The sequence below is a fragment of the Branchiostoma lanceolatum genome, chromosome 13 (assembly GCF_035083965.1).
Source record: "Branchiostoma lanceolatum isolate klBraLanc5 chromosome 13, klBraLanc5.hap2, whole genome shotgun sequence".
In the NCBI taxonomy this organism is placed as follows: Eukaryota; Metazoa; Chordata; class Leptocardii; order Amphioxiformes; family Branchiostomatidae; genus Branchiostoma; species Branchiostoma lanceolatum.
In genome coordinates, this window is record NC_089734.1 from 13654584 (window position 1) to 13682081 (window position 27498).

The 27498-nt window shown below is 40.8% G+C and overlaps 2 protein-coding genes across 2 annotated transcripts in view; both read right to left on the minus strand.

Annotated features, from left to right (window-relative positions):
- LOC136447504 (uncharacterized) overlaps positions 1-3437 on the minus strand; it is a 31652-nt gene extending 28215 nt beyond the window's left edge. The window contains exon 1 of the mRNA XM_066446499.1: positions 2574-3437. Within this exon, the coding sequence (XP_066302596.1) occupies positions 2574-3027 (454 nt within the window). The 5' untranslated portion in view covers positions 3028-3437. The remainder of the gene's footprint in view (positions 1-2573) is intronic.
- An 8385-nt stretch (positions 3438-11822) lies between these two features.
- LOC136447667 (polycystin-2-like protein 1) lies at positions 11823-14215 on the minus strand. The gene is made up of 4 exons (XM_066446708.1): positions 14125-14215; positions 13361-13699; positions 12318-12967; positions 11823-11828 (listed from the first exon to the last, which is right to left on the minus strand). Exons 2-4 carry the CDS (start codon positions 13611-13613, stop codon positions 11823-11825), a joined length of 909 nt encoding a protein of 302 aa, XP_066302805.1. The 5' UTR covers positions 13614-13699; positions 14125-14215.
- Between the last annotated feature and the right edge of the window lie 13283 nt (positions 14216-27498).

The following is a 27498-nucleotide window of genomic DNA, read 5'->3' on the forward strand; positions in this document are numbered from 1 at the left end:
CGGTTAGGTACGTAAATCCGGATTTCCCTTGAATGTTTGGGGAGAGCCAAACCTCTAGCACGTTTAAGAACCCACCACACTTATCGAAAAGTGTAGGGGTTCATCCAGGAGTGAGTGGATCAAATTTTACAGTCTGGTCTCCGAGTTGACGCCTTTAAAAGGCGATAGTCACCAGTTATGTCAATCCTTCTACCATTGTGACGAATTTCGACGAATAGACAAAAAATATCTCTTTGATGAAGCCAGAAGCAAAAATCTGATACCGGAAGGAAGAACGGTTTTAAAATGCAATGAACACCTAAATGTTGAAATATTTCCTGTTTTAATGTTGGTTTTCCTTTCTCTTTCGTGCTCATTCTTTAAACAACTACCCATTGATAAAGGTAAAATTTGTATCTATAAAAAAAACTTAAACGTTTAAATGTGATTTCTCTTGCATTCATTTTCCATCACGTTTTCGCCTTGAATATGTGGTTAACTTGGAATCCTTATTGCGTTTGACATAGTGTAGGCAGCGAAACGTGAATCATGTCACCAAACGCCTACGAGCTACCACCGACACATGACCGCATAAAAAGTACCTTCGGAGGTCGGGCTTGGGTGTTACCAAGTTCGCGAGTTCACATTTCCCCGTCTAGTGTTGCTTGCGTCATGTAACTTGTTCGTGGTGGTATTCGATCTGGTGAAAATGTCCTCGGGGAATGCGCGCTAGAACCCGCTGCGTTTATAATATCGGGGTCGCTCCAGCTTGTATGTATGATACAGAAACAGTTAGGATAACGTAATAGTCAATAGCTATAGATCAATCGTTTGTTAAAGTTCAAGCTTTTTTTTTAGAACGATTTGCCTGGTTTTAGTCGCGGAAAGCGGGCTTAGAACCCACTGCGTTTTTGATATCGGGGTCGCTCCAGCTTGTATTTATACAAATTTAACAGTTAGGATAACATGATAGATCAATCGTGTGTCAAAGTTCAGGCTTTGGTTTTCAGAACGATTTTAGTGGCGGAATGCGTACTTAAAACCACTGCGTTTTTTATATCGGGGTCGCTCCAGCTTGTATTTATACAAATTTAACAGTTAGGATAATATGATAAATCAATCGTTTGTTTAAGTTCAGGCTTGGGTTTCCAAAACAATTTGCCTGGTTTTAGTCAGGTGTTGCCATCAAACACCCCCAACTTTACCTCTACGTTTTTAATATCGGGGTCGCTCTAGCTTGTATGTATATAACAGTTATAGGATAATATAATAGATCAATCGCTTGTTAAAGTTCAGACTTGGGTATTTCAAAGCGATTTGTCTGGTTTTAGTTGGGTGTTGCCATCAATCACCCCCATCGCTGCGTTTTTAATATCGGGGTCGCTCCAGCTTGTATGTATGATACCGAAACAGTTAGGATGACATAATAGATCAATCAATTTTTAAAGTTCAGGGTTGGATTTTAGAACGATTTGCCTGGTTTTAGTTGGGTGTTGCCATCAAACACCTCCGACTTTACCGCAGCGTTTGTAATATCGGGGTCGCTCCAGATTGTATGTATAGAACAGTTATAGATCGTAGCATAATAACGTGATAGATCAACCTTTTGCTAAAGTTCAGGCTTGGGTTTTCGGAAAGATTTGCCTGGTTTTAGTTGGGTGTTGCCATCAAACACCCCCACCCTTAAAAACTAGTCGCTCGCATAAACTTCCGGCTGGAGTGGAAGAAATAGTAAATGCGCGCAAGGGTTTCGGGCTTTCGGCACATGTGAGACAAGCGGATATCCGATAGCGGCGCTTATCTCGACAAAAAAAGGAGTTCCTCCAAGTCAAGCAGAACTACAGAAGCAGAAGTGTCGGCCAGAATCCCTTTGCGAGCTGCCTGCCGCTAGTGGACGCCTTGCATACGGGTAATGTCGGTCATATGAAAAGGAACCAACGCCGAAGAACAACAAAAACATAGCCTTCCATTCCATCCTTTGGGATACCCGCGGTGCGTACACAAACATTTAAGCATAAATTGTTCAGTGGGGTACATTTGTGGCGTTTTTAGTGGTGAGGATATGAAGGGGGTGGGGGGACACATGTTCGTACGGGACAAATATGGAATTGTGTCAGAGAACCCCCGGCCGGGAGACCTTTGACGACGCGACAACCCACTGAAGTAGCAAAGAAATCAAAACAACAGCTTATCGACGGGCGGTTTGTATAAACAAGGCTCAACGTACAGGGTTTCATATGTCATCTCTTTAAAGGATACAAGTGCGCCTGATTTTTCCCATCTACAACATCTACTTCGCAATTAAAACACTGTGTAACCACCTTTAAGCAAGGTTTAAGTCATCGAAGACACGCATTCGTATATATAGTTGTGTCTTAAAGGTTCGACCTACCTGATGAGAGGGAAATAACTGCAATAGTTGTTAGGCCTGTGATAGTCTCACCTCGATTTGAACGGCCTTCAAAATTGTCAAGGGCCGAATTCCTGCGGTACTCCGTTGAGTTAACACCGCAAACATGACCTATGGACTATATGAAAGCTTGTGTTACAATACTACTCTACGGTATCGCAAACACAGTATGAATGGCACCTACCGAGATATACTCCGCTCTGACTTGCACATTTGGAGGCGGCAACGTTTGTGTCCAGAAAGAACACAAGAACAAGGTGCCCGAAGCTGGCTTTAGGGTAAGGGTCCAGCGCGATGACGGCGTTGTGGCGGCCGGCGCGGGCTAACCCACCGTCCGGCAACACGGCCAGGTACCCGCCGGTGCCTCGCGCCGCAGGCTCGGTCATGTACAGGTGGACAGACGAGCGCGGGATCGAGACTAGCGTCCGGCACTCTCGCTCTGTGGTGAAGAACACGGCTTCGCACACGAGGTTGTGCATGTAGTGGTAAGCCGCCATGGCCCACCGGACCTGTCGTAAGTCCTGCTCGGACGGGGTGTGCCAGTCCAACCGAGGATCGATCAGACTCGTGACGGTAGGCAGATGTACCGTCCCTGTGCAGAGTAACAACCCGAACTGAAGGTACCGTACAACATCCATCGTTCTTGTCTTAGATAAAAAGAAACACTCCTCCTGGAATAAGAACTCTACAAGAAAAGTCGTATGCCGTCGTTTCGTCGTGCGGTTCTGTCAGAGTCCGTGCCTCGCCACCCGCCGGTCGAGTCGTGCTGCTGTCCTGACGACCGAATCCCTCCCGCCGGAAGTGTCGGTCCGGTTTTTATGGATAACCCGGCATAACAAACAAGCCTTCCCACAGCCGCCCAAACCGCACGCGCTCGCTCACATGAAGACGAATCAAAGATACGCGCCCCTCCCCACGAACTAACTCAAAACATTGCGGTGCGCGCGACCGAGCCTGAAAGCTATTAGAGGCAGCCGTGTTTGCGTAGAGCCGCCCCTCTGGTTGGTCCGAGCGCGCTCCAGATTGGCCAGCGGGCCCGCACACATGTCACCGGCCCGCAAAATTAATCTGCTGAGACAAGCTAGGACCCGAGTCATGCGCGCTCACCCGGTGCATGGTAAAGTGAACAAGCAGGGCGAAACACAACCTTACTTCGGTAGCTTTCAGCGTTTGGCTAGGGGAAGACGAAATAAAGAGTTAGCGAGAACAAACCGAGGAAAAAAAAGAGAGAACGTAAAGTGACAGCAACTAGAAAGAAGGGAATCTAACGAGTCCGTATATACAGTGTATTCAAAGGCAACTAAAGGAGTGTATACAACCATCCCGCTTTTATGTAGCATCTAGTCAAGAAAGTTAGCTAGATGAAGGAAGAAGAATGAAGCGCTTTAAGATATAAAGATAAGACACAAAACGTATGTAGTGTTTAGATGGTAGCACAATTAACATGAATCTTGAAATGTAGGAAAAAGGTCAAATTTAGCAGAATGTTGAATTTGATAGCAAGAAGATATTTAAGTCTTGGTTTTTCTATTTGTTCATAAAAGAAAGCCCAAAGCAAGAGATCTACGGACTCTTAGCTACTGTACTGATAGACGACATATTTGCCATCATCCTAACGTTAAAACAAACGCCTGGACGGTAGGTTTACCAAAGGGGGGTTCTTAACGATACTTAGTTTGCCTCATTTGTAGAGCCTGATACGCGAATGACGTCTGTAGCCAACCTCAGAGTCATGGGTGACGTCACAGTCTACCTGAAAGTGGGTTCTTTACACAAACATGCACCCTAAAGGAAACAAAAGGAGCCGACTTACAGAGGCTTGTCCTTCAGATACTACAGCGTGTTAAAGGCGTGGAGAAGTTAGCCTCTACATCAGACTTCACGGCGGGCGTGACACCGACTTACAGAGGCTTGTCCATCTAGCAACCACAGCGTTTTAAAGGCGTGGAGAAGTTAGCCTCTACAACAGACTTCACGGCGGGTGTAATACCGACTTACAGAGGCTTGTCCTCCAGCAACCACAGCGCGAGAAGTTAGCCTCTACAACAGACTTCACGGCGGGCGTAATAGCACTAAGTAGCGACATATCATCATCATCGATCGACGTGCATATATACACGCGCGTAATACAGACAACGAGTAACTGTTTTAGAGCATTAGTATTTATATGTACAGTATTATATGGATTTTCTCTACTGTTATTCACATATTAGATCAGTTCTTTAGAATTACCATACATTGTACCAGTTACAACTGTCGCACAATAAAGTTCCCCTTATTCTGTTAAAGGCGTACAAAGGTTAGCCTCTTAAGCAGGCTTGAATATTTTCTGATTGCTAATGTTGCGCCAGTGGAATGTTAGGAATTTTAAGTTATGACGTATCAGGTGAGTCATAAGGTGTGTCCAGGTGACTCACGTACATAGTTTGTTTCTTCAGAACCGACGTATTGTTGCCCTTTGTGTCGTCCGACGTTTGGTTCGCTTTTGTGAGAGAAAGCACGGAATGTCAAATTGCGCCCAAACCAATCCAAGTATAACATTCTTGTGGTTTGTGAATTATGTGTGCAATGTTTAGGTCTTTCACGATTGTATGTTTCCTGGGTCTGATTTTATGATATAAATGAGACAGATAAAACATGTAGATAAACACTTGATAACTAGAATAGTTAATAACAAATTAACTTTACGTCTAACAAGACGTTTAGAAATCCAAGCATGTATCGATAAGAAAGTAATTTCTTATCCGACTTCAAAACGTCTGCTTCAGCTTTGAAGCCTGCATTTTTCCATATAATATTTAAAATAATCAAGAAAAATGACGTGTTATAACTATTCTTAAAGCCGTCTCTATTTTCTATTATCGCAAGACAAACTGGCTTTTTGACATCACCGTAGAAACGTCTCCTTGCGGAAGACGAACGTTATGTACCTGTCATTCGCCAAAAGTACGTAAAGAAAAGAAGTGATTAGAGTATGTCACACGTAATGACTAAGTTTACGATGTGACGTTTCATCGGTCAGATGTCCTTATTATTATCGTTTTTCATGTTCACAGCAATGTAGTTAATTGTTAACCCGTTTGTGTTCTTAACTATTATCATCTTAATCGAGCTACCTTTGAAACCTTTGAAAAACCGTTAGCGTAGCTACAGTATTTGTAATTGTCGAAACTGATTAAATATTTCGCAGATGTTCGAAATCCAAAACGATAGAACTTCTTTTTTTTTTCTCTCTCTTCCCGCAAGAAAATTCTGGTCTCCAAATATGTCTTTCATGAAATACCGTGTTTTATTACCTTTTTAGAAACATGGTTCACGAGCAAAACACAAATTCTCTCTGGACAAGACTATCCGACTCAGGTAGTGTCTTTTATTCTGTCGATTTTGAAGCGTGGTACCATCGGGCCGGCATAGTTGTGTTTTAATTGCCAAAAGCATTTAGTTATATTTCTGATAACTGCAAAACTATATTTCTGAATCTCACCCCGTAAAAAATCTCATCGGGCGTGCAAGTTGACTTCGGCGGGCGGGAAACGCTTCAAATACCGATGCAATCCCGGAAAGCTCTCGATACTGGCATGTATACCAGGCTATCGTTACAGCAGCTGTGAAAGGAGAATGTCTTTGAAGAGGGTCATCCTCTGTCAGACAATAACAAGATCGGACAGACAGATCCAGTTTCGGGACATGTTTTGAAAGCTAACACCCTGTTTAAGAGCATATGCCCTTTATCTCGCCATTAGAATACCTTACAAGTAGAGTAGAACTGAAATTTATTTTGTAGAATTTCCGGCTCCTGACTAGCATCAGACCAAATATTACTATGAGGAAAAACAACAACAGCTAATTACACACACACAAATATCTTATCCTCAATGTTATTCCAAAAAGATGCGGCAACCCATGACATCAAAGTCGGCATATCTAAGACAGTTGCGTTATCGGGGAACATTAAAGACTTCCCCAAAATGTCCTTCAAAGACGATTTCCTTATCTCCAAAACATGGCGATGATTAACTAGTGTCTGAGGAGAATCTAGGACAAGCGGTGTTCGGATTTGTTCAGTGCGGTTAGCTTAAAGGGATTAGAGATAAAAACAACAAGCAGGACACTTGTATCGAAGTAACGAATTGGGTTTCCTTCGAGGTGTTATTGTTTTTTAATCATCCTGAGTTGTTTGTATGATTTATTACTCCTATGTTTGATGGTTACTGCATACCGTTATATTTAGTACATCACAAAACCAAACCCACACATGACAGAAAAAAGTGGAATCATTCGGCTTCCACTGTCTCGGAAAAAGAAGTCGAACCCAAAAACTGATTGAGTAGAATTCAGTTCCTCGTTGTCTCTCCATCCTTTTCGTGTTTTATGTTCTAGTAATTAGCTTACGGGCAAGAGCTTGCGGTAAACTTTCTAAAAATCCTATGCAATGCAAACATAAATTCAAATAAATAAATGATAGATCTAAAATTGAAATCTATTGTAAATTCATTATTCATTCAGTCTATGTCAAGTTATAATTTTTTGTATCCTGATTTGGTATGATTTTGTAAGGGCTCCCTTGGAAATCAGTTACTCGGTTAACTGAAGGAGCCAACCTAAAGATCTATAAATAGATAAATATGTTCTTGGGCGTAACACACCAGTTTGGTATACAATGGGTACAAGCTGTTAAAGACTAGACTGATAGGTTGATCCACTGGATCCACCTACACAGGGATGAATACCTCCTCTTAATGATAAGTGTGGAGGGTCCTTTAACGTGCGGCGAGGTTCTCCTCAAACGAACGTGGGACCTGAGGCTTAACGCTGACGCTAAACACCCCTTTTCACCTGAGTCGGGTGAGGAAATAGATGTTAAGTGCCTCTCCGACAAGGTATAAAATCGGGGCCTGCTAAGGATTGGAACCCAGAACCTTTAGATTCTAAATCAACATACCTTCCATACCAATATATTCCGCTTCTCCTTGTCTCTCAGATAAGTGCGCAATTTGAATAATTTTAACATGTCCGAAATGTATGACTTTTGATTTCAAATTTTCCTCTATTGCCTATGACAAACACATAGATCAATAGGTAAAATTAAACAAATATGAATCAATCGAATTCAGGTCTAAATGGGGTAGGGAATTTCCCGAGCAGTCTTCATAACCCCTGCTTCTCCCATAGCTATTGGGTCAGTTACTCCTCAGTCGTAGTGAGCAGTTGAGCTAGTCTCATGATGTTTCTGACCTATAGAGAAGAGTCGTTCTTACAGTTATATACGCTCAACTGCACATCCCATTTGTCAGCGTATTTGTCATTGGTGACAATGCGCTGTGCAGATAAGCGGAGTCACTAACAATGGAGAGAATGGGAACCATTTTGGGATTTTGGGTGACGTGCAATTATCAGGAGTGTGCGTTAATCCGTTGTGCGATTAAGTGGCTTCTGCTGTACATGTAACCCGTAACCTCGGAGTGCCCTTTGCGTCACATCTTAAAGTGACCTTCGGGCCTAACGTGTTGACCATTGAGTAAAAATAACAAAAAATTAACAGCAATCTACGAGAGGGCAATACCACTTGCACGCTTCTTCCGTGTCCGACTCTACACAACATTTTTCACGTTTCTTTCCTTTCAACTGACATTCTTTCTATCCCGTCTCATCTCAATTCTTCCAAACCAGCCTTAATGACCAGAGTAGACCTTAACTAATTAAGTAAGACGATCATTAACCTTTCTGGCGACAGTTTTTCGCTCCGGCTTCTTTCTTCCTTCGGGTGTTAGCGGTTTGCAAAGTCTTACACTCCAGAACTGTCAGAAACTATTTCCAAACACACTAGTAACAATTAACGATTGCGGGAAGCTTTACATCGCGGACAAATATTTTCACTAGTACATCTCGCCCTCTTAATAAAGGGACAAGATCTTTGTAAGATCAAACCACTTAAGGAAACTGTGGTAAAAGTTGGTATGTAAAAGACCTAGCGGGGACGTTGTATCTAAATCTCCAAGCAGATGTAACGTATGCCTTGTTGCGGTGCTTTGTACGTGTTTGCTGGTGTGCGCTTCTTCGTTGTAGAAAGAGTGGAATAAAGTCAAGCCTGTCTATGGCGAGCTGAGCAAATACTAGTATTTTTCCACAATGGCCAGGTGGCCACTATAAAGAAAAGGGTAGATTCGACCACAAGCAATAAGTGACACAAGACTTTAAGTTTTCACTGAGATACAGTGCCTTTATTCACAAACACACTGCGCCGCGATGTGGTTATAACATTTGTAGTTCAAATTTGTTCCCTTTTTTGTTATGTAACGAGAAATAAAGAAATTCGTTATTGCAATGACTGTGCCACTTATAGCAACACACGCACATAAAGACATATCTTGGGAAAAACATTCAGATGTGGCGAAACAACTTGTGCCATGTAGCGAAATGACTTGCCATGTAGTGAAACGTATTGTAGCGAACTGACAATGTAGCGAAACAACCTGTAATTAAAACGGGTGGGCTTTTGTAGTAGGGAACGCATAGAACATGTCAAAAACATGCCACAAGAAAACGTGCAAAAAGGCGACAGCGCACATCTGCTTGGAGATAGGACTTCCCCACCCTTCAGCTGTTTCTGATCAGGATTAGCAAAGCGGCACCAAACGCGGGTAATCAGGCTCGCGTGTTGGAGGCGGCGATTTCACAACTTAAGACTTGATGTTTCCTGACACAATTACGAACCCGAACCCCTCGGGTGATGTTCGCGGTGTTTGGGCGTGGACACCAGTCTGCACTTCTGTAATATATCCCTTTGAAATGTTCGAAAGCAGCGGGTTTCTCCGGGTACGCGGAGAGACACTAGTCGCGCGCCAACTGAAAGCACGCCGCATGCATGGTGGCGCCAACGTATCCGACGAATAAATCGTATGCGTCCGTTTGAATGAAGACGGCGGTTTTAGATCCTACGCAGTTGCTCTAGACCTGCCAAGAGGCAGAAATTCTTCGAAGGAAAATTATGAATATCTTTTCTCCCTTTGTTTTAGGGAGGAAAGTCGGAGTGAAATTATCATCATAACAAGGTCCATGGAAGGGGTAAAAGTGAGAATGTTGTCATTTGGTGTGAATCACACTGTCATTCGTTACACGCGTTTTGACTTTTAAAAGACCCTTTTATCAAGGAAAAATAAACTTGTGGGAGAGCTATATGTTGGCCTGTGGGTGGCTGAAATATTGTTTTGATAAATCAAAGACTATTAGCTGCAATGTTAATTCATGTACCCACTCATTCTCTTGTTTGTTTATAATTGTTTGTTTGTGTGTTCGTTAATTCTGCCATTCGTCGACTCGTTCGTTCTTTCCATCTTCCCTTCATTCATCCAATGTAGATTAAAGAAGACATTGTTCTGTTTCATTAAAATGGGCCATACTCTAACACCTAGGAAAGGAGGTCGTGGATTATTCAGTGAAGCTCGTTGCCACCAAGTACAGTAGATCCTCACTAGATACAACGGCTGTGTTAAGCCGCAGGCTGGTTATGATAATTATCGTACCCGCTATACCGATAAATATATACTTTATACGTTATACGTTGAAGATGATAGATGAAAAAAAATCTTAACCGGATGATGGTACACGAATAAAACCATATTAGGGTTACTTTCTGAATTGAATGAAAGAAAGAAAACATTTTGGGGAGGGAAAGGGATGCTCCTGTTTTAGCTTTTTTGTCTTTACAAATGGGTCATTGGTAAGTGTTGCTGTGTGTTTCAGGAGATCAATCCAAACAGCGGACATTCCTGACAGGCGCCTCGGCCCTGGACGCCTTTACATCCCGACGGTTCCGCCCCGGGTCCCCCCGCCGTCCGCACGGGACTGGAGTTAACAAGGCGCCGCGGCGGTTAACAGGTCAGGACGGAAAAGATTTGGTGGAAGCCTGGCCTCCGGGCCTGACTAGCCTGCATGCAGTACCCCCGATATCTATGATATACTGTAAATGCATTTAAGTTCGCGTTGTTTTTATTTCGCGCTAAGGGAAAAATTCAGTGTTTGCGGTGGTTTTAACTTTGCGGCAGTGCTATAGTCACATACTGTTACATTATTGGGCAAAATGGAGTGTCTGCGGTGGTTTTAACTTTGCGGCAGTGCTATAGTCACATACTGTTACATTATTGGACAAAAATGGAGTGTTCGCGGTGGTTTTAACTTTGCGGCAGAGCTATAGTTACATACTGCTACAGTATTGCACAAAAATGTTCGCGGTGGTATTAAGTTCGCGGTGAAACGGTCGCCGCGAAAACCGCGAACATAAAACAACCGCGAACAATTCTTCATTGACAGTTTATCTGAGATTCTAAGACAGGGGGCCTTGTAGAATTTCCTTGGGGGCATGCTGGCCCTAAAGCCGAAGAGTTGGCCTGAGCATGCCCTGGAAAAAGTCTGGCATCAAGGCTAGGCCTGACTGATCGGTCGCTTCAAATAATAGTCTGTATACCGGATTTCTTTGGTTACTGTAAATGCAGAAATATTCGTGGTGGTTTTATGTTCGCGGTTTTCGCGGTGACGTTTCACCGGGAAGTTAGAACCACCGCGAACATTTTTGTCCAATACTGTAGCAGTATGTGACTATAGCGTTGCCGCAAACTTTAAACCACCGCAAACACTCCATTTTCGCCTTAACGCGAAACAAAACCACGCGAACTTGAATACATTGACAGTAGCTTTATGTAAAATTAAAGAAATAGGCGAAATGGCGAGGATAAATTGCTGCATGGAAGAGTTATGATTAGTTCAGTGGAGATGGTGAAGCAAAATAGGTTCTTCTTTCAAAGAAAGGTGGGCTTATTTCAGAAGACGGTAGAACAGAAATTTGGCCCATCAAGCGGCTCCCCCATGCGCCCAAAGTTATACTGCACCGTTGAGAGATTCGCACACCATACATCAATACAAAAGGAAAATTGGATCCATTGCTAGATGAATGTGCAAATTTACAAGGCAAATCACTCGTTCACAGAAAACGAGACGTCGAGGAAAGCATGTAATAATTCAATAATAATCTGATAATGATCATGTAATAATCTGATAATAATTAAGACGTCGAGTAAATCATATGATTTAATAATAATAATCATGTAATGATTTAATAATAATCACGTAATAATTTGATAATAATCATGTAATAATTCAAGAATGATCATGTAATAATTTAATGACAATTTACTAATAATCATATGATGATTTAATTTCAAACCTTAAATTTAATGCTAACCATGCGTTGTACACACCACTTTATAAAACAAGGTACATGATATCTTCATTGCACAACAATTGTCTAAGATCTAACCGTTTAACGTATGGCAAACATGATATATAATTTCCTTCGTATTGTATGCTCATTTTGGACTATACTGCAATTTCATCTATTTGTGCAACAGTTGGTTAGTTATGAAGTTACAGTAAGATACTATTTCTGAAGTTGAAATAGAAATATAAACCTTTAACAATGATAATGGTTTTAACACGCACTATGTACAATTATGTGCATATATTGAAATATGCTACTTAAATATGAAATAGAATTTACAAAAGCATACATATGACTAGGATAAAATGTCTCATCTTTTAAACCATACGCTGTTTCCTTTTTTTAATTTCATATCAATTATCGATTAAATTCCCTTGATTACATAATACAGATATCAACCTCGGTAACAACGTCAAAACAGTTACATAATGTATAAATTTAACAAAATTATGCCTATTTATAATATGTATCATTTCTATTGAATATATTGATATGATTTGCGGGAACTTACGGTATTCTGGAATCATTAAGTTCCCAAAGCATACATGCAATTTTGCCCTGGTTTTTGTTTGGATCAGGAGTTTCTACCTCAATCGTGGTTTTATTAATCTTGCTTTTTCTTGCAGTTGAAAGAGTACGACTTGCTTTGCCTACAGCTCCTGAAGTCGTATCCCTGATAAAGGAAACCATCCGTAAATCATCAGTGTTTGGATCCTGACTCTCGTCTGCATACACATCCATGACTATGGTCATGAACATACTCAGTAATATGAACTGCATCATGACTTGGTACGAAAAGAACATCAGTGGACCAAGCATCCTGTGTCCCTCAACTAAAGCATCAAAATCAAAAGCTCCTAACATCATGGTGCACAAACTGGCTAGGCTGGACAATATGTCCTCATAACCCTGCAGTTTGGTACCAAACAGAAGATAAGCCATCTGTGTAAAGCCCATTAGAACGATGCCAGCTATGACGCAGAATTGTATAACGGGTTTGAAGGAGTTTTTGAGTGTCATAGACAGAGACAAAACATGCGAGTTGAACCGCAGAAGCTGGACAAACTTCAGTGTAACGCAACAGATGAGAAATCCGAGCAAATACGTGTAGACTCCATACCAGTTGACTGCACTTTTGTAGAGTTCAAAAACGGGCGACGCTCGCTGATCAGCTGTCTCATCGATGATGTACTGGGCTTTGAAGTAGACGCCAAGTGTTGAGAAACCGACGACAACGACAAGGAGCTCCACCCAGCTCCAGAACTCACTCAGGTATTGGATCGGGCGAGCGAGGACATTTTTGACTGAAAGTTACAAAAAAGTATTCTCATTTAAGGTCTGACTTTAAGATACAAGACACAAGATGTATTTTATTGGTTTGTCGCAGTTCAACAAACTGAATTAAAAACCAATGTACTAACAAGTTTGAACCTGGCAGTCAAGTCGACATGCAAATCATTATACTTGTATACGTATTTAAAAACCCAATGCATATACGGAAGATAGAAAATATTATTTCTCAAAGTATGTTGTTCACACAGATGGCACAGAATACTAGTAACCATACTGGTTTAACAATCGTTTCAGATAAGGTAACGGAGAGTTACCATATCTCTTGGAAATGTATAAGGATATTCTGTTGAAAGCTAATTGCGACCTAATGAAACGCAATAGATCATAGATAAGTTTTATCTCACCTTGTTTTACAGCAAAGAACACCAAGAAAATCGCCATCAAAACTCTCAAGGCAAGAAGGAGGATGGCGTCTTGCTGAATCAGCCTTAGAGACACAATGTCCCCAGTTGTGAAGGCAGCTCCAAGTTGAGTGAACTCTACCACTATGGTTACCACGGAGAAGAGGTTGGCATGTGGGTTGTAGAGGATCAGCTCCACAAAGACGGCGCGGGTTCGCTCGTCCAGCCAGTTGTGCTGCTGTAAGAACGTCGCCATTGCTTCGCTCCCTCCCTGAGTCCTTCCTAGTGTCGTTGCGTAACCGCCGCTGAGGTATGTGCCATGTTTTAGGAAGTATGGAAAGCCTAGAAAACAAGCAATAAGTCATCTCACAGACTGCGTACATGCAGTTTAGATGCATTGTGGTCTAGGTCAAAGTTCAAGATCCTTTGACAAGCATTTTTCTTAACCTCTGTACCTTGCAGAGGGCTATACTCGTTTTCAGTGACTTCCATCCCCCATAATTGATAAGGCAGCAAAACGTTCGTGATTTTTTTACAATGGGTCTTGAACTTTGAACTTGCCCATAATGCACACTTGTAAGTTTTAACTGTGAGATAGCAAATTTGGAAGCCATGCTATATATACAATGATGTTTTTCCCGAAATTTTTGTGATGACAGAAAAATTATTCTTTTCGCATAGATCTAGTTACAGTAGATTAAGAGAATTATGAAATCGAAAGAGTTTCAGCTTATACTCTAGGTCTAAAAAATAACGTTTAGACTTACTGTCGCTGAGTGAAGCAAATGTATATTTCCATGTGGTATTTCCAAGAAGACACTCCCCATTTGTTGAACATACAACTGGTTCCGTATAGTTCAAGGTATCATTATGTGAAACCCAGCCCTGTGGTAAAGATACATTACGATATAATTAAGACTCAATAAATTTACAGAACAATTCATACTATCTGGCATTAAGGGCAGCAGTAAAATAATTTATAAGTAAATTTAATTTAACTCAATTTCTACCTTACCTCGATGTAGTCTGCTGTATCTGCATTGAGGTTGGAAAAGCCGGTGGTGCAACGTGGCAGTAAGGTTTGCAACTTTTCGGCTGTCTGGCAAAGTTGGCCTGAAAGTATGAAACTGGTGTTAACTCAATATTCATAAAAACTTTGAAAAACCATCAACTCTTACTCCAGTAAGAATGTCCAACAGAAAAGGCATTTTTTTGCTCGAGGAGAAGACCCATAGGCCATGTCACATTTTCCCGAGCCCAAGAGATACCTGCCACCTAAAAGTCATGACCATTGCATGTCCGTAACTTATCAAAAACTGGAAATTCTGCTGCATAAACTAGAAATCCGCTAGGGGACATGGTCGAATTCGACCTTCAATTTGCGGGAAACTACTCATATCATACAAATCAATCCACAGCTTCTCGAGCTTATGTTATCATCGGTATAATTTGACCGCAACTTGAACCTAAACAACTTTGCAAATATATGAAAGTTTATTGCAAGTTCTTGCCCGTAGGCTAATTGCAAGTACATGTAACATGAAAGGACGGACAGGCAATGGGTAATAGTATAACATGTGACTATTCTAGTCTTAATACTGGCACTAAATTCTAACTTATTGGGTTTGACTTCTTTTTCCGAGACAGTGGAAGACGATTGGTCCCACTTCTTCTGTAATGTGGTGATTTTGTGACGTTAAGAGGAGAGTAGTTTTCTTTTTGTCTGTAAACGTGGAGAAATCAGGATGGAATTTGGTGGCTCCTTTCTTTCTTGATCTTAGAGGGAGCAATTTGAAATAAAATGTTTTGTGCCTTCCGCCGTGTTTGACATGCAGTATTTACAAGTTCTTTGATACACTGATACAAGTTTTTGTACCGCCCTCTCTCTATAAAGGAAACAATCCCCACCAGTCTCATACGAAAGACTGTCGACAGCCTCTTACCTGATTGTAGCCGGACTTGTCTCAACTGTGTCGTGCCGAGTTGATGGGTTAACATGTCCGGTAGTACCGAGTCGTCGTCTTGTACATTCCCGTTGTACCATTCTTCTGAGTGTGTGGCTGGAATCAGACCACCTTCTACCCATTCCCAGAATGATGGGATGTCCGTAATCTAAAAAAGACGAATCAAGTACACCGTGAATACTTTATGATTCATAAAAAAATACACATCCACACAAATCCCGCTGCAGTACAGGCGGAAAATACCAGGGGAACCATTTTTGAACTTGACCCCCGTTTCCACAACATCTACACACCTGCAAAAAATCATGAAGATCCATCAACGTTTCCGTCACTTTTTTTTGCCTACATACAACACAAAAAAATGCAAAGTCCGCTGCAATACTGTTGAAAAACGCAAGGTAAACCATTTTCGAACTTGACCTTCCTTTGGACAACCACTACACACCTACCAAAAATCATAAAGATTCATTGAAGCTTTCTTGAGTTATGCTGCTGACATACATTCAGACCCACCCAACAGATTTTTCAACCGAAAACATAATCTTCTCCGAGTACAAGTACTCGGCGAAGATAACAATTGACATTTAAAGATATTCATGCACAACATGTGGAAAATTTTCCTCAAACGTTTTCGGTAATGCATTATTCTTCCCACAGCGTCTCCTAGCGGTGAAAAATGAGATCACAGTAATTACTATCCAAAGGAAGTTTGCAGTCGGACTACCAAAGGTTTGGAAGTTGTGTATGATAAACGCTAATATTCATGAGGTAGGTATTTATCATCCTTTTTTTTATTCTGTAAAGACTGCTGACTCTTGGCATTATTTATATCATTGCTACTACTATATGTAATTTTCAACTGATGATACAAGCAATTTAATCTTTTTAGTATTCGTAATACAAAATAACTACATCAAGGTTTTCCTTGTTTATTTTGGATGTGGTGGCAATGCCGTTTTACACTGTTATGACAATAGGCAAGGTTGAAACAGGTCGAAACATTGACATGGGACCAGACGTTACATCAGGGCCAATCACTCTACATTGAACCAGGATAGCAGCAGGTATTGACTTCCGAGAATGATCGAGGGATACCGCCGAAAATTCTGAGACGTTTTCTTTCTTTCTTTCTTTCTTTTAACAGAAGGGTACAAACTTTAATTTTGTATGAAAAGCATATCATTCCTTACATCTGGAATATCGTTCTCTCCACCCATGATGTGTTCCTTCACGTTCTGTGTCATGTGGAAGGCCAGCGGGCTTCTCTCTCCGTACGCTGTGAGCATGATCACCGTCACGAACAGGCTAAACACGATCACCTCCAGCACAGCGGCACGACGTTTACGTTTCTCTGCGCTCTTGGCCCTTAATGCCACCAAGACTGACTCGTCCGGTGGCGATGTAGACCTTTCGTCGCCTGGAGACTATTGTTCCAAAACAACATGAAACATTTCTTACCATACGAACCCAAAATGACAATGGATATTGTATAATCAAGAGACACCTCAAGCAAAGCATGACGGGATACAACCTACGTCATTAAAATGGCGGCAATCGATCAGAAATAGCAATCACGTAGACGTAGGGTGACGTATGATGAAACAACAGAAACAACATCAACGTAAGAGATGCCTCGATCAGAACACAAAGTAATGATTGACAGAATTGAATACCAACCTCAGACCCGGGAGTATACTGTGATGCGCGGTTCTTTCTCATATACGTCATCCAACCAATTGCGCTGTGCCATACAGGTCTGACATCACGGTCCTGTCGGGAAAAAATCCTGATTACTATTAAAGGTACAGCATGAATTATTAACCCATACTATAAAAGGGTGTATTACATGTACTAGCAAACTGTCTTTGAAACATATCAGGATACTATCAGATCAATTTAGTGCTTGAGTGAGGTTGAGAATATGCACACAAATATCTGCTTAAGAAGGGTGAAAAGTCAGCTTGCAACATATACAGAAATTTTATACAAATATAAGGCAATTGGCCTTATCAAGTGTAAAAAGCTAACAAGCTTAAGTGGTAATCACAGCACAGCACAACCCATTACCTCATTAACGTTATGCAAGTATTCCTCATCATCCGCCACTGGTGAGGCTGGTTGGTCATCGTCCTCCACAGGCTTCTGCGTTTTCAAAAGAAGAGTAAACGTAGTCAGTAGCTATAGACGGTTATCATTCTTTCGTATGATATTCTGCTGCAATAGCAAACAGTGTCGTTAGGTGCCCATAATCGAGCTTTGTCTTTTTGATGCCATACCACATATCGTAAAGATCCATCCGAAGATCCGCAAACAAATAGACGTCAGTAGCTATTTGGGGTTGTCATTGTCATACAGAGCCACTAGAGGCCAATAATCGAAATCATTCTTTGTATTTTTGGAGCCTGTCTCCACACCTTATGCCATAAATATCCATCCAAGATTCCCAACTTCTACTGTCAAGCAACTAACAAACAAAACATGCACAAAGATTCACAGCACCGAAAACAAAGCATTATATAATATTGGCAAAGTTCATCGCACAACCGTACCCTGAACAGCAAGGCAAATACAATCGCTACCAGCACCAGTTTGACGGGTTGCAACAGGAGGATGTCGGTAAAGAATGACGTCACGAAGGTCACAGCCCAAGCTTCCGCCTTCGCCCGACCGAAACTCAACGAGTACAGAATTGTGAAGAAGGAAGCAACGAAGCTAGCGGACCAGACAAGCAGCCAACCTGCAATGGATGGGTTATCAGAATGTTGCATTTGTAGTGAAAGTGCTCTCTGGTGAAGTCTGGAGAATAAGATCCACTTCTAGACATATATCAAATCTAGCAGTGACAGATTCATGTGGATGACCTACATGGCTACAACCTACATTTGTACGTTTTACTGGTATTTCAAGATTGTTTGAAATGTTGTTTTTTGTCATTTAAAGTCAAGATATACGAAGCGAAGTTGTACAACGCGATGATATCGAACATCAAGGGCATCATTTGACGACATTTGGCGACATGACTATAACATTTGGCGTCAAATCATCCTGATATTCTCTGCCAGCAATAGAGCTAAAGTTAGACTACATATCAACCTAGGAAGGACGCTAGAAAACGAACTTGTGGACGACCTACCACAGTCATTGGCAGGTGCCATTTTGATACCGTATGTGGTGCCCTGTGATATGAAACCATTCACTACTTACCCAGGTAAGCACCCCACCAGGGAAGGGAAAACTTCTTCTTAGAACTGGCTTGCTCATTTTCATCTTCTCTTGAGTTGTGACTGATCCAAGTCTTCTCTGACGGTTGCATGCCATGTGTTTCAACATGATGGCTTTCTTTCACGGCCGTACCATTCTCACTGACGCTCGCTGTCGATGTACTTGTTCCCGAGTAGCGGAAGAAAAGGGCAACCAGGAGATTGATAGGGAGAATGATAAGAGCACTCTGTATGCCGATCATCAACTGAAATACCAAATCAGAACGTGTTCTATGAATGATTGATAAAATATGACAAATGAAAATTACATATTTCATATCTTCAATTTCAAAAACTTCGGCTCTCGGGCATAATTTTAACACGCGACTCACCATCCCTTACATCTTTCATACGCAGAAATAAGCACACAAAAAATCAGGCACTTGTCCAGGGCCACATTTGATAGAGGGATCTAGTTCGTGGCCTTTACCTAAGGATGGGCATTACGAACTAAAGTCCTATCTCTGTACTCGTACTAATAATTCGTACCTCAGGAAGAGAAATGGGAGGACTGATCTCCACACCGGCGACTCTGATTGGCTCGGGAGGATCAAAGTCGTCGCCGCGACCGAAGAACATGATGTTGGTGATCATGGTGCTGTAGAGCAGCGTCAGGCAGCAGGACAGGCGCTGGACACGGGTGAAGGGACTCCGGGCCGGGCGGAGAGCAACAGAGAACCACAGGTGATCGTCGCTCATGTCCCTGATTGTGTAATTTAAAATCACAAATGAATGAATGAATGAATGAATGAATAAATTAATACAAACATCTATTGTATTTTTTGCCATACTGTGCTAAGTACAGGTCGTATTCAACGTATTAAAAGTTAACAGGTACAAGATAACTAACTAGCATTAATTACTGATAGATAGATTCAACTTCTTTTCACTTTTTAGTTATTGTAGATATAAAAGAACGGATATGTTTTTCGAAGAAAGGTTTGTCTAGTTGCAGTAGAGATAGGAATTTTCTACTCTGTATGAACTAAGGAAACATGTTTTGTACAAGCCTATACATCGCATTTCTCTCTTTGAGTACAAAGAGAACCTCTATAGATTGTTTACTCATATATACATATGTATTATCTAATCACATTTTACTCCATCTATCAAAAATGTTTCCTTATTGTATTTTCTGAAATTCGTTTCCTTTCGTATATATTCTAGCTCCTGGATATTTTTAATATTTAAGTAGATTCTTTTAGCATGTGAGTCAAAGAGTCAAAGTGTCAAATACGCAAACAAAACTCGAATTATTTCAAGAGGAAAGTTACCTGTAGCTTCTAGCCCAAAATACATTGCGAAACTTGCTCATTTCTTCTGGGGGAGCTGAAGGGATAATGCGGTCGATCTTGCCCTCATCCTCATCGACAGAAAACCACCTGCAAGGCAAACATTTAAATAAGAACCTACATAATTTAGGATCCTACATACATTACAAAGACGCAAACAAATACGAAGACGCAAACAAAATTGAAATTCTTATATCATAAGAGAAAATTATGGAAGAAATGTTCCGTATCTCCGAGTAGAGACGGAGGGCGTTAAAACTATCTATCCATCTGTGTTGACAATTGCATTCAGTAAATAACTCCATACGTAGTGTATAATGTTATCATCTCGACACAAACGTAATCAAAAATTTTAAAGGTCAACAAGTTAGAGACGTCAAATACCTGTTTGCCAAGAAATGGGTTGTTTCGTTCGTCCCTCTATTGACTACAACCACTTGACTGAGAAACCTGTCAATCACAAATATTACCATTAGTGCACAATTTCTTTGGTTTTAATAATGAATTTCAATAATCAAGATAGGATCTTAGCGTAGATTAGACACCTCTTTCTATTCAAACTCTAGAACTGGATTGAATTCGGAGATTTAATTCCGGACGTTTCGAGTGACATCCATCCTTCTTCACTAAAATGAATTGGCAAAACGAATACAATGCTAGTACTTCTTAACTGGGAAAACCGGTCAAAGACACTAACTCGTAAGAAACGTATGCAAACGTCCGGAATCAAATCTCCGAATCTTATCCAGTTGTAGAGCTAGTTTGAATTATCTTTATATATTGTTTCCCTGGATGTCTAACCTTCATATACGTACCTCGTTCTACGTTCGCTTTCTGTTACTTTGCGTTTACTATTTTGTCATATGCACAAAAAAGTCTTAGAGTATGGATTTGCATTATCAACTATTATCATATAACTGAAGGGCATTAACCAATAAGGAGCCTACATGTGATGATAATAATATTAATGTCCTGCAATATTCTTGGTGTATATGGTAATGCTATATAAGGCCTGCTACGTTACTATTACCTTGGAATAAACAATTTATCATAGCGTCGCCATTTACACCTCGTGCCGCGACAGAAACGTTTTATCATCTCCATGAAAAATGGAGATTTTTTTCATGGAGATATTTTATGAGCGTGTATGTATGTGTGTGTCCGGATGCTTGTAGTCAGCATAACTCAAGAACGTCTGGATGGATTGTAATGATATTTGGTATGTGGGTAGGTGTTGGGAGAACAAAGGTCGATTTTGGGCCCCCTGGTATGTGACACTGGAACTGCATTGGCGTTTTTGTCAATATTAAAGGAACGACAGATTTTAATTGTTATTATTGTGGCGTGTTTGGATTAAAAGGGCGAAACATCGCTCATGAATAACGTATCTCTTTGCTCACCATGCTGGGCTGTACCCGGCGTTGTTATGCCACACACGCAGATGAGTCAGAGTCCCTATGGCCTGTTCTGTGGAGACCAGGAAAGAATCCACACTACCACGTTCAAACAGAAACCGCTTGGGGTCTCTGAGTACGATTTGCTGGCTGCATTCCGTAAAGCCCCACATGGAGATGGAAATCTGAAATATGACATATCATTTCTTATTAGACATACCATTCGAAAAAACTTGCAGTTCTTACGCTGAATTAATAGTTGTAGCATCAGGCAATCCATAGCAAACCGAAGCGAAAATGTAATTTCATTAAATTGGAGAACAATGGTATAGAAATGTGATGGAAAGCATGCCTTGCATAATTGATGTCACAACAGATTTGTCAGTCATGTATACATAGAATATTATATTTCAAAAGGTACATGGTCCCATTCATCCAAAATAAAAGTTATGTTCCAATAACAAACTAGGATAGGCATTTGCACGGATCGCATTGCATGCTGGGAGACACAGGCGCTGTGGGAAGGGAGGAAAACAATCAAACTTATCACCATGACAAAAAAGACCAGACGGCACAGAGTGCGCATGCGCCACGTTGCCACGTTGCCATGTTGCCACGATAATTCCGTTGTTTGCTTTGGGCTACCTATAGTACAAAAGTGTTCTGTGTCTCCGAGCATGCAAAGGGATCCGTAAAATGTCTGTGGAGAAACACAGGCTTTGCCTTTAAAGTCAGTACCAAGTAATAATGCCTTAGGCCATGCTGATTTGATTATATGGATGTCATCCCTTGGGAACCCCAAAACTAATGCGATTGTGCGAATAAAAAAAGTTTGGCAAAAAAAAGTTACATTCATCATGAAAACCATGTAAATGACTAAAAACACAGGGTATTGTATACCAAGTAATAGATTTTTTCATTTTTATTCTTCCATAGATTATTTGACTTTGGAATTAACCTTGGCAGTCAACGATGTTACTATCCATTCTCCTCAAATATCATTTTTTCCCAATTTACGGCATATATTTGCTCATTTTGAAGCTGCTTTGTACGATTTACAGTATGGTCAAAAACTTCTTTTATTTTTTAAACGGACGGAATTTGATGCGCGCGCGGATGTCATTCATATAATCAAATCAACATGGCCTTCCGGTGAAAGAATACTTACATCAGCAGTTGTTCCAGCATTGCCACGCAACCCCGTGTACACAGTCACCACATACTGACAGTCCTTTCTGGGATTAAGTCTGTGGCCAGGTAGGAGCCAAAGTCCTACCTTTTTTGGACACAAAAAATGATAGCTGGTCACTACAACCCTCAACACCATGGCAGAACATACACAAAATGTACGTATTTTTAAAGGCAACCAAAGCAATGTTAGGGAAAAAAATTGAAGTAAAAAAATGCCGAAATCTTGACGCGGGTGACATTTACTAACACTGTTTTACATGTAGCACATTTCCGTAAATAAATCACAAAATAAAGTGACTTTCAAAGTTCAATTTTCGGGCCTTGATATTGCTTGCGTTTTCTTTAAGACGTACGCGTGTTGACCTGGCTTTGAAGTTATCATTGAGAGGGTTTGGAGGTACGTATACGTCTTTTTATGGTTAATACATATTGGTGTGAGTTTACAAGTTAACCTTACGCCTTTTAAGGCTGCAACTGGTATATCTATTTCTAAAATTAAGGTCTTCTTTACATTGCACCTATACTAGGTGACGAGGGCCTTGCACTAAGTGTATCATATAAAAATTGTTCAATTGCATCATATAAAAATTGATATATTGTTTAAGACCGGAACTAAAATCTGTGCCTGTATCTGGACAAACTAAAACACTAGTTTACATCATATTTCAAGAGATGGTAACTCTAACAACTTAGCACTCAGACATTGAGATTGATAAGTCCCCCATTAAGACCGTTAATTCACCTTAAAACGTGCAATTTTCTACACGTATATCTTTTTGAAAAATAACGTTTACTTCTGTACCAGATCCTTATTTTTTCCTGACAAGAGACCTATTTTACTATTTCCACCTGCGATACAAATGTAGAAATCTATGTACACTGTTGCCTACCTTTGTAAGGTCCTTTCTATCTGCTTTCCTCACACAGAGGAGTCCAAACAGGTAGGAGGCGAACACTGCAAGTACCAGGGCGAGTCCCACTGGGTTTTCTGGATCAAAACAAAAAGGAAATGAACAAAGCATAGTTTCTGAAATATGCCTTGTTGAGTTGATTTATTTAAGTACAGCCAGGGCTACCCAACTAGCCAAAAGATATTACAAAGGGTTAGCCGTAGTAACTAACCAATTTACACAATTCAATACGAACTTTCACAAAGCACATTGAGACGTTATCGACTAAAATACATATGAAGACGTACACAAAACACAGGACTAAAATACATAGAAAAAAGATAGCCCAAATTCTTAACTTAATCGAATATAAAACAAATTTGCACGAGACTAAGCTATATATGAAATCATCTGTTTCTCACGGTATGTTATGATATCCTATTGCTTATGAAAATTCAACATATTTTTTTCTTAAATACCATTGATGACGAGAAGTGAACCACCACTAGAACCAGTAAGAAGCTCCGGTATGTTTAGAGGGTTTGGTGCCACAAAACCAGCAAACTTGGTCAGGTGGTCACACCGGCAGTGGATGTGGGTAGGGCTTGATATCAACCCGACCTGAAAGTATACAGTCATATTATTTGAATAATTTAAAAAGGTTGGTGAATGACTGAATAGCAAGGTTCTTTTTTCACAACCAAGTATTTCACAAGAGCCGAAGTTTCGATGACTTTCTGTCATCTTCATCAGGGAAATACTGACTGGTTCACAGTGCACTGAAGCTATGTGTTACTACTAACAATGCAGTCCCCAAAGCTCACGATTGTTGCTTAACAGTATCTATTAATGTAACAATACTTAATGTTTGGGACTGCGTTGTTAGCAGTAACACCTAGCTTCAGTGCACTGTGAACTAGTCCGTATTGCCCTGATGAAGATGACAGACAGTCGTCGAAACGTCGGCTCGTGTACATACTCGGTTGTGTATAAAAGAACCTTGCTATTGAGTATACATATTCATCTTTAGATGCACATTGTCAAAAGAGAAGGTCGATGAACTACAAAAGGGTGAAGATCTAAATCTAAAAGATGATATTCTTAGACTGGGACGGGGGCTGCTATCAACTACCAACGACCTTTCAACGTTCAACATATTCTGTTTACGCAGGAAACTTTGCAAGGCAAAGACTTACCTTGCAACCGTCGCTTTGCCAGAGGTGAGTGTTATTCTCAGCAAAATAGACGCAGGTAGTCTCGAATACTTGAAGAGTGAAATTGACAATCTCTCCATTGCCCAGGTCCAGATCAGTACCAAACTGCACTCCTGTCATAAAACACATTAAAAGTCATCTTTTGCTAAAAAAAATATGCATTCTTTATTAGAGAACCTATAACCCTGTGAAAAGGCATTGCTGCATATCATGATTAATAATTGATTTCACTGTACAATGTTATTGTTGTCGTTGTTGTACTGAATTTGTTGTTGTTTGTTTTGCTCTGTTTTCTAAACAGGGGTGCTCTCATTCTCCCAGCATGCGCCCTCTTACCCTCAATAACAGATCTGCCAAAAAAGGGAAATCAAAACTAGCCATTACTTGATATTCACGGCATAGTCTATATTTTAAATCTCTACATTGTACCCTCTTCTTCACTATCTCCTCTCGATGGCCCACTTCTTTTTGGCGCCATACCTTTGTCTACATGAATGTATTGTCATCTTTAACTGAGACGTCTAATTTCTATATCAGTATTTTCGTTTTGTAGAGCCCTGATACTCATAGCCTGGGTGCCATCCGATTACTACCAAGGCTTCTACACTCGCTGCCCTGATTTTTAGGCTAGCTAGTACAAGAGCCCCGGTAGTAATCGGTTGGCACCTAGGCCATGATACTCATACTTTCCAGAAACATGAGTAGATTATATCATACCAATGTAAAACTTTGTAAAACTCTCCACATCCTCCTCGGTGATGTCGATCTCCTCCTCGGGTAGAAGCCACTGGTAGGGGTTAGAGGTCATGTTCGTGCCGTTTACCCCCGTAATTAGAGTAAACAGCTCGTCATCCGGTATTGGCAGGGACCCGGACCACCCGTGTTCATCTGAAGTCGGCGGACTGTGCTTATTCAGGAACAGTGTGACGGGCTGCCAAGAGACTGAACTGCTTACGCTGTCAACGTCTACACTGAACCCTAGTGATGAAAATCTTCTCTTGGCATAGAACTGAAATACCTGTTAGAAGGGATAAAAATGAAGAGTAGATTATAGCAAAAAACAACTTTAGAATTGCTAAAAAAAAGAATATGATGGTTAATGAAAACACTTTTTTTTGTTTTGTTGCTGTATCTATACAAAACAGTCTATTGTTAAGTAGATTATATTTTCTGTTTTTAGTTGTACATGCCAATCAGTCAGTTGTTTTCTGTGCCACGCTTGAAAAGTAGTACATGTCATTGAGTTTTAAGATATCATAACAACATGGACAGTGGTCAGTGCTTTGCAATCCCCGAAGTTTATAATGCCATGTTGATTTGTTTATATGTATGACATCTTCTACGAACCTACATGAATTCTACGTGGTCAGGAAGGTTAACAGGTGATTAAACACAAAAAGTATGGACTTTAGAATTGTTTTTGGCATTCAACCATATTAGTATCGTTTTTTCAATTTTTGTTGTTGCAATTTACGGCATATAGTTAATCATTTTGCAGGTGCTATGTACGATTTAAAGTACGGCCGAAACCCATTTTTTCTCTCATGCTGAAATCGGACGAAAATTAAAGCGCGCGCGCGCGGATGTAATCCATATAATCAAAACAACCTAGTGACAAAACAATACAACAGAGTGGAATCTACATACCGTCAAATTCCCCAATTCGGATAATGCGGCAAAGGTGTACGTCAAATTGTTGAGGTCTCCACCCCTTCGTCGTGCGAGGATGTCGATTGGCTCCGCCAGGTTGGAAACCGGAATTATTTCATCCCCACATCTGACATGAAGCCCAACAACGTCAGATTGTATACCGTCGGAATTATTGGAGTACTCGAATGGGTTGAAATTGGCCTCAAAAAACTGAAAAATTTGGATATTTACATCAATTTCATGACATATCATTCGAAAAATATGCAGCGCGTACGCTGAATTAATAGTTGTAGCATCAGACAACGCATAGCAAAACAAAACAAAATGTAATTTCACTAATTTGGAGAGCAATGGTACAGAAGGGTTGAAATTGGCCTCCAAAAACTGCAGAATCCAAATATTTACATCAATAATTTCATGACATAATGGAAGTAAGTATCGAAGCAAAACATCAATTTTCACTTGACTTGGAACTATTTCAGAATTGCCTTGAAGAAGGTGGCAGATCGTCACCGAAACGTCGGTAGAATAAATCTCATGGTTGTGTAAAAAGAGTCTTTTTATTCTATTTCTTTGACAGTTTTAGCACATCAAAGAGGCAATGCAGGTATCTAATGAAGGAGTGGATCTCAAGAAAGGTGAAAAAGGTTTCAAAGAAACCGTTATGATTACTCTATGACCAAGGCATGGTAAAGAGAAGGAAGCTCCAGTATTTTGGCCACGTCACACGGGCCCAGAAGATCTCAACCCACATCCTGAAAGGGAAGATCTGTGGCAACAGAAGCAGAGAGAGGCCTCGCAGAGGATGACATCATGGACTGGACAGGAAAGTCACTTGCAGACTGTACTCAGAGGGCGATGGACAGGGCATGATGGAGGAAATTCGTGCTGGCGGGATTAGGGTATTCCAAGTTGGCCCAATAATACATGCATTCCTAAGGGGAAGTTCACAGAAATTAGGCGTCATTATCTCAGGAACCAACGATTCTGACCAAGAAATCTTACCCTCAAATTCTTACATGTTCTTCAGACTGCCATCTATCAGAATAACGAGAACTTCTATACGGTCATTCTCCGGGAAAACACCCCCGAGCGAGAGCACTTGAGTAAGTCCATTTGCCTTATAAGGGCCCGCTCGCGACCATCCCACTATCTCCCGGGGGTCAAGAAGACAAAAAGATGGAGAAATGCCGATTTTGTCAACAAATCATACAAGTATGAAGTCTAACCTGTCATACTCACCCCAGAATTGCTAAGACTTCACACAAAAAAACACCAAAGAAAGG

Coding starts and splice junctions, on each gene's coding strand:
- LOC136447667 (XM_066446708.1), bottom strand. CDS start 13,613: ATGGCGACGTTCTTACAGCAGCACAACTGGCTGGACGAGCGAACCCGC. Junction 12,968..13,360: donor GTTCTTTGCTGTAAAACAAG/GTGAGATAAAAC, acceptor TGTAACTTTCAG/TCAAAAATGTCCTCGCTCGC.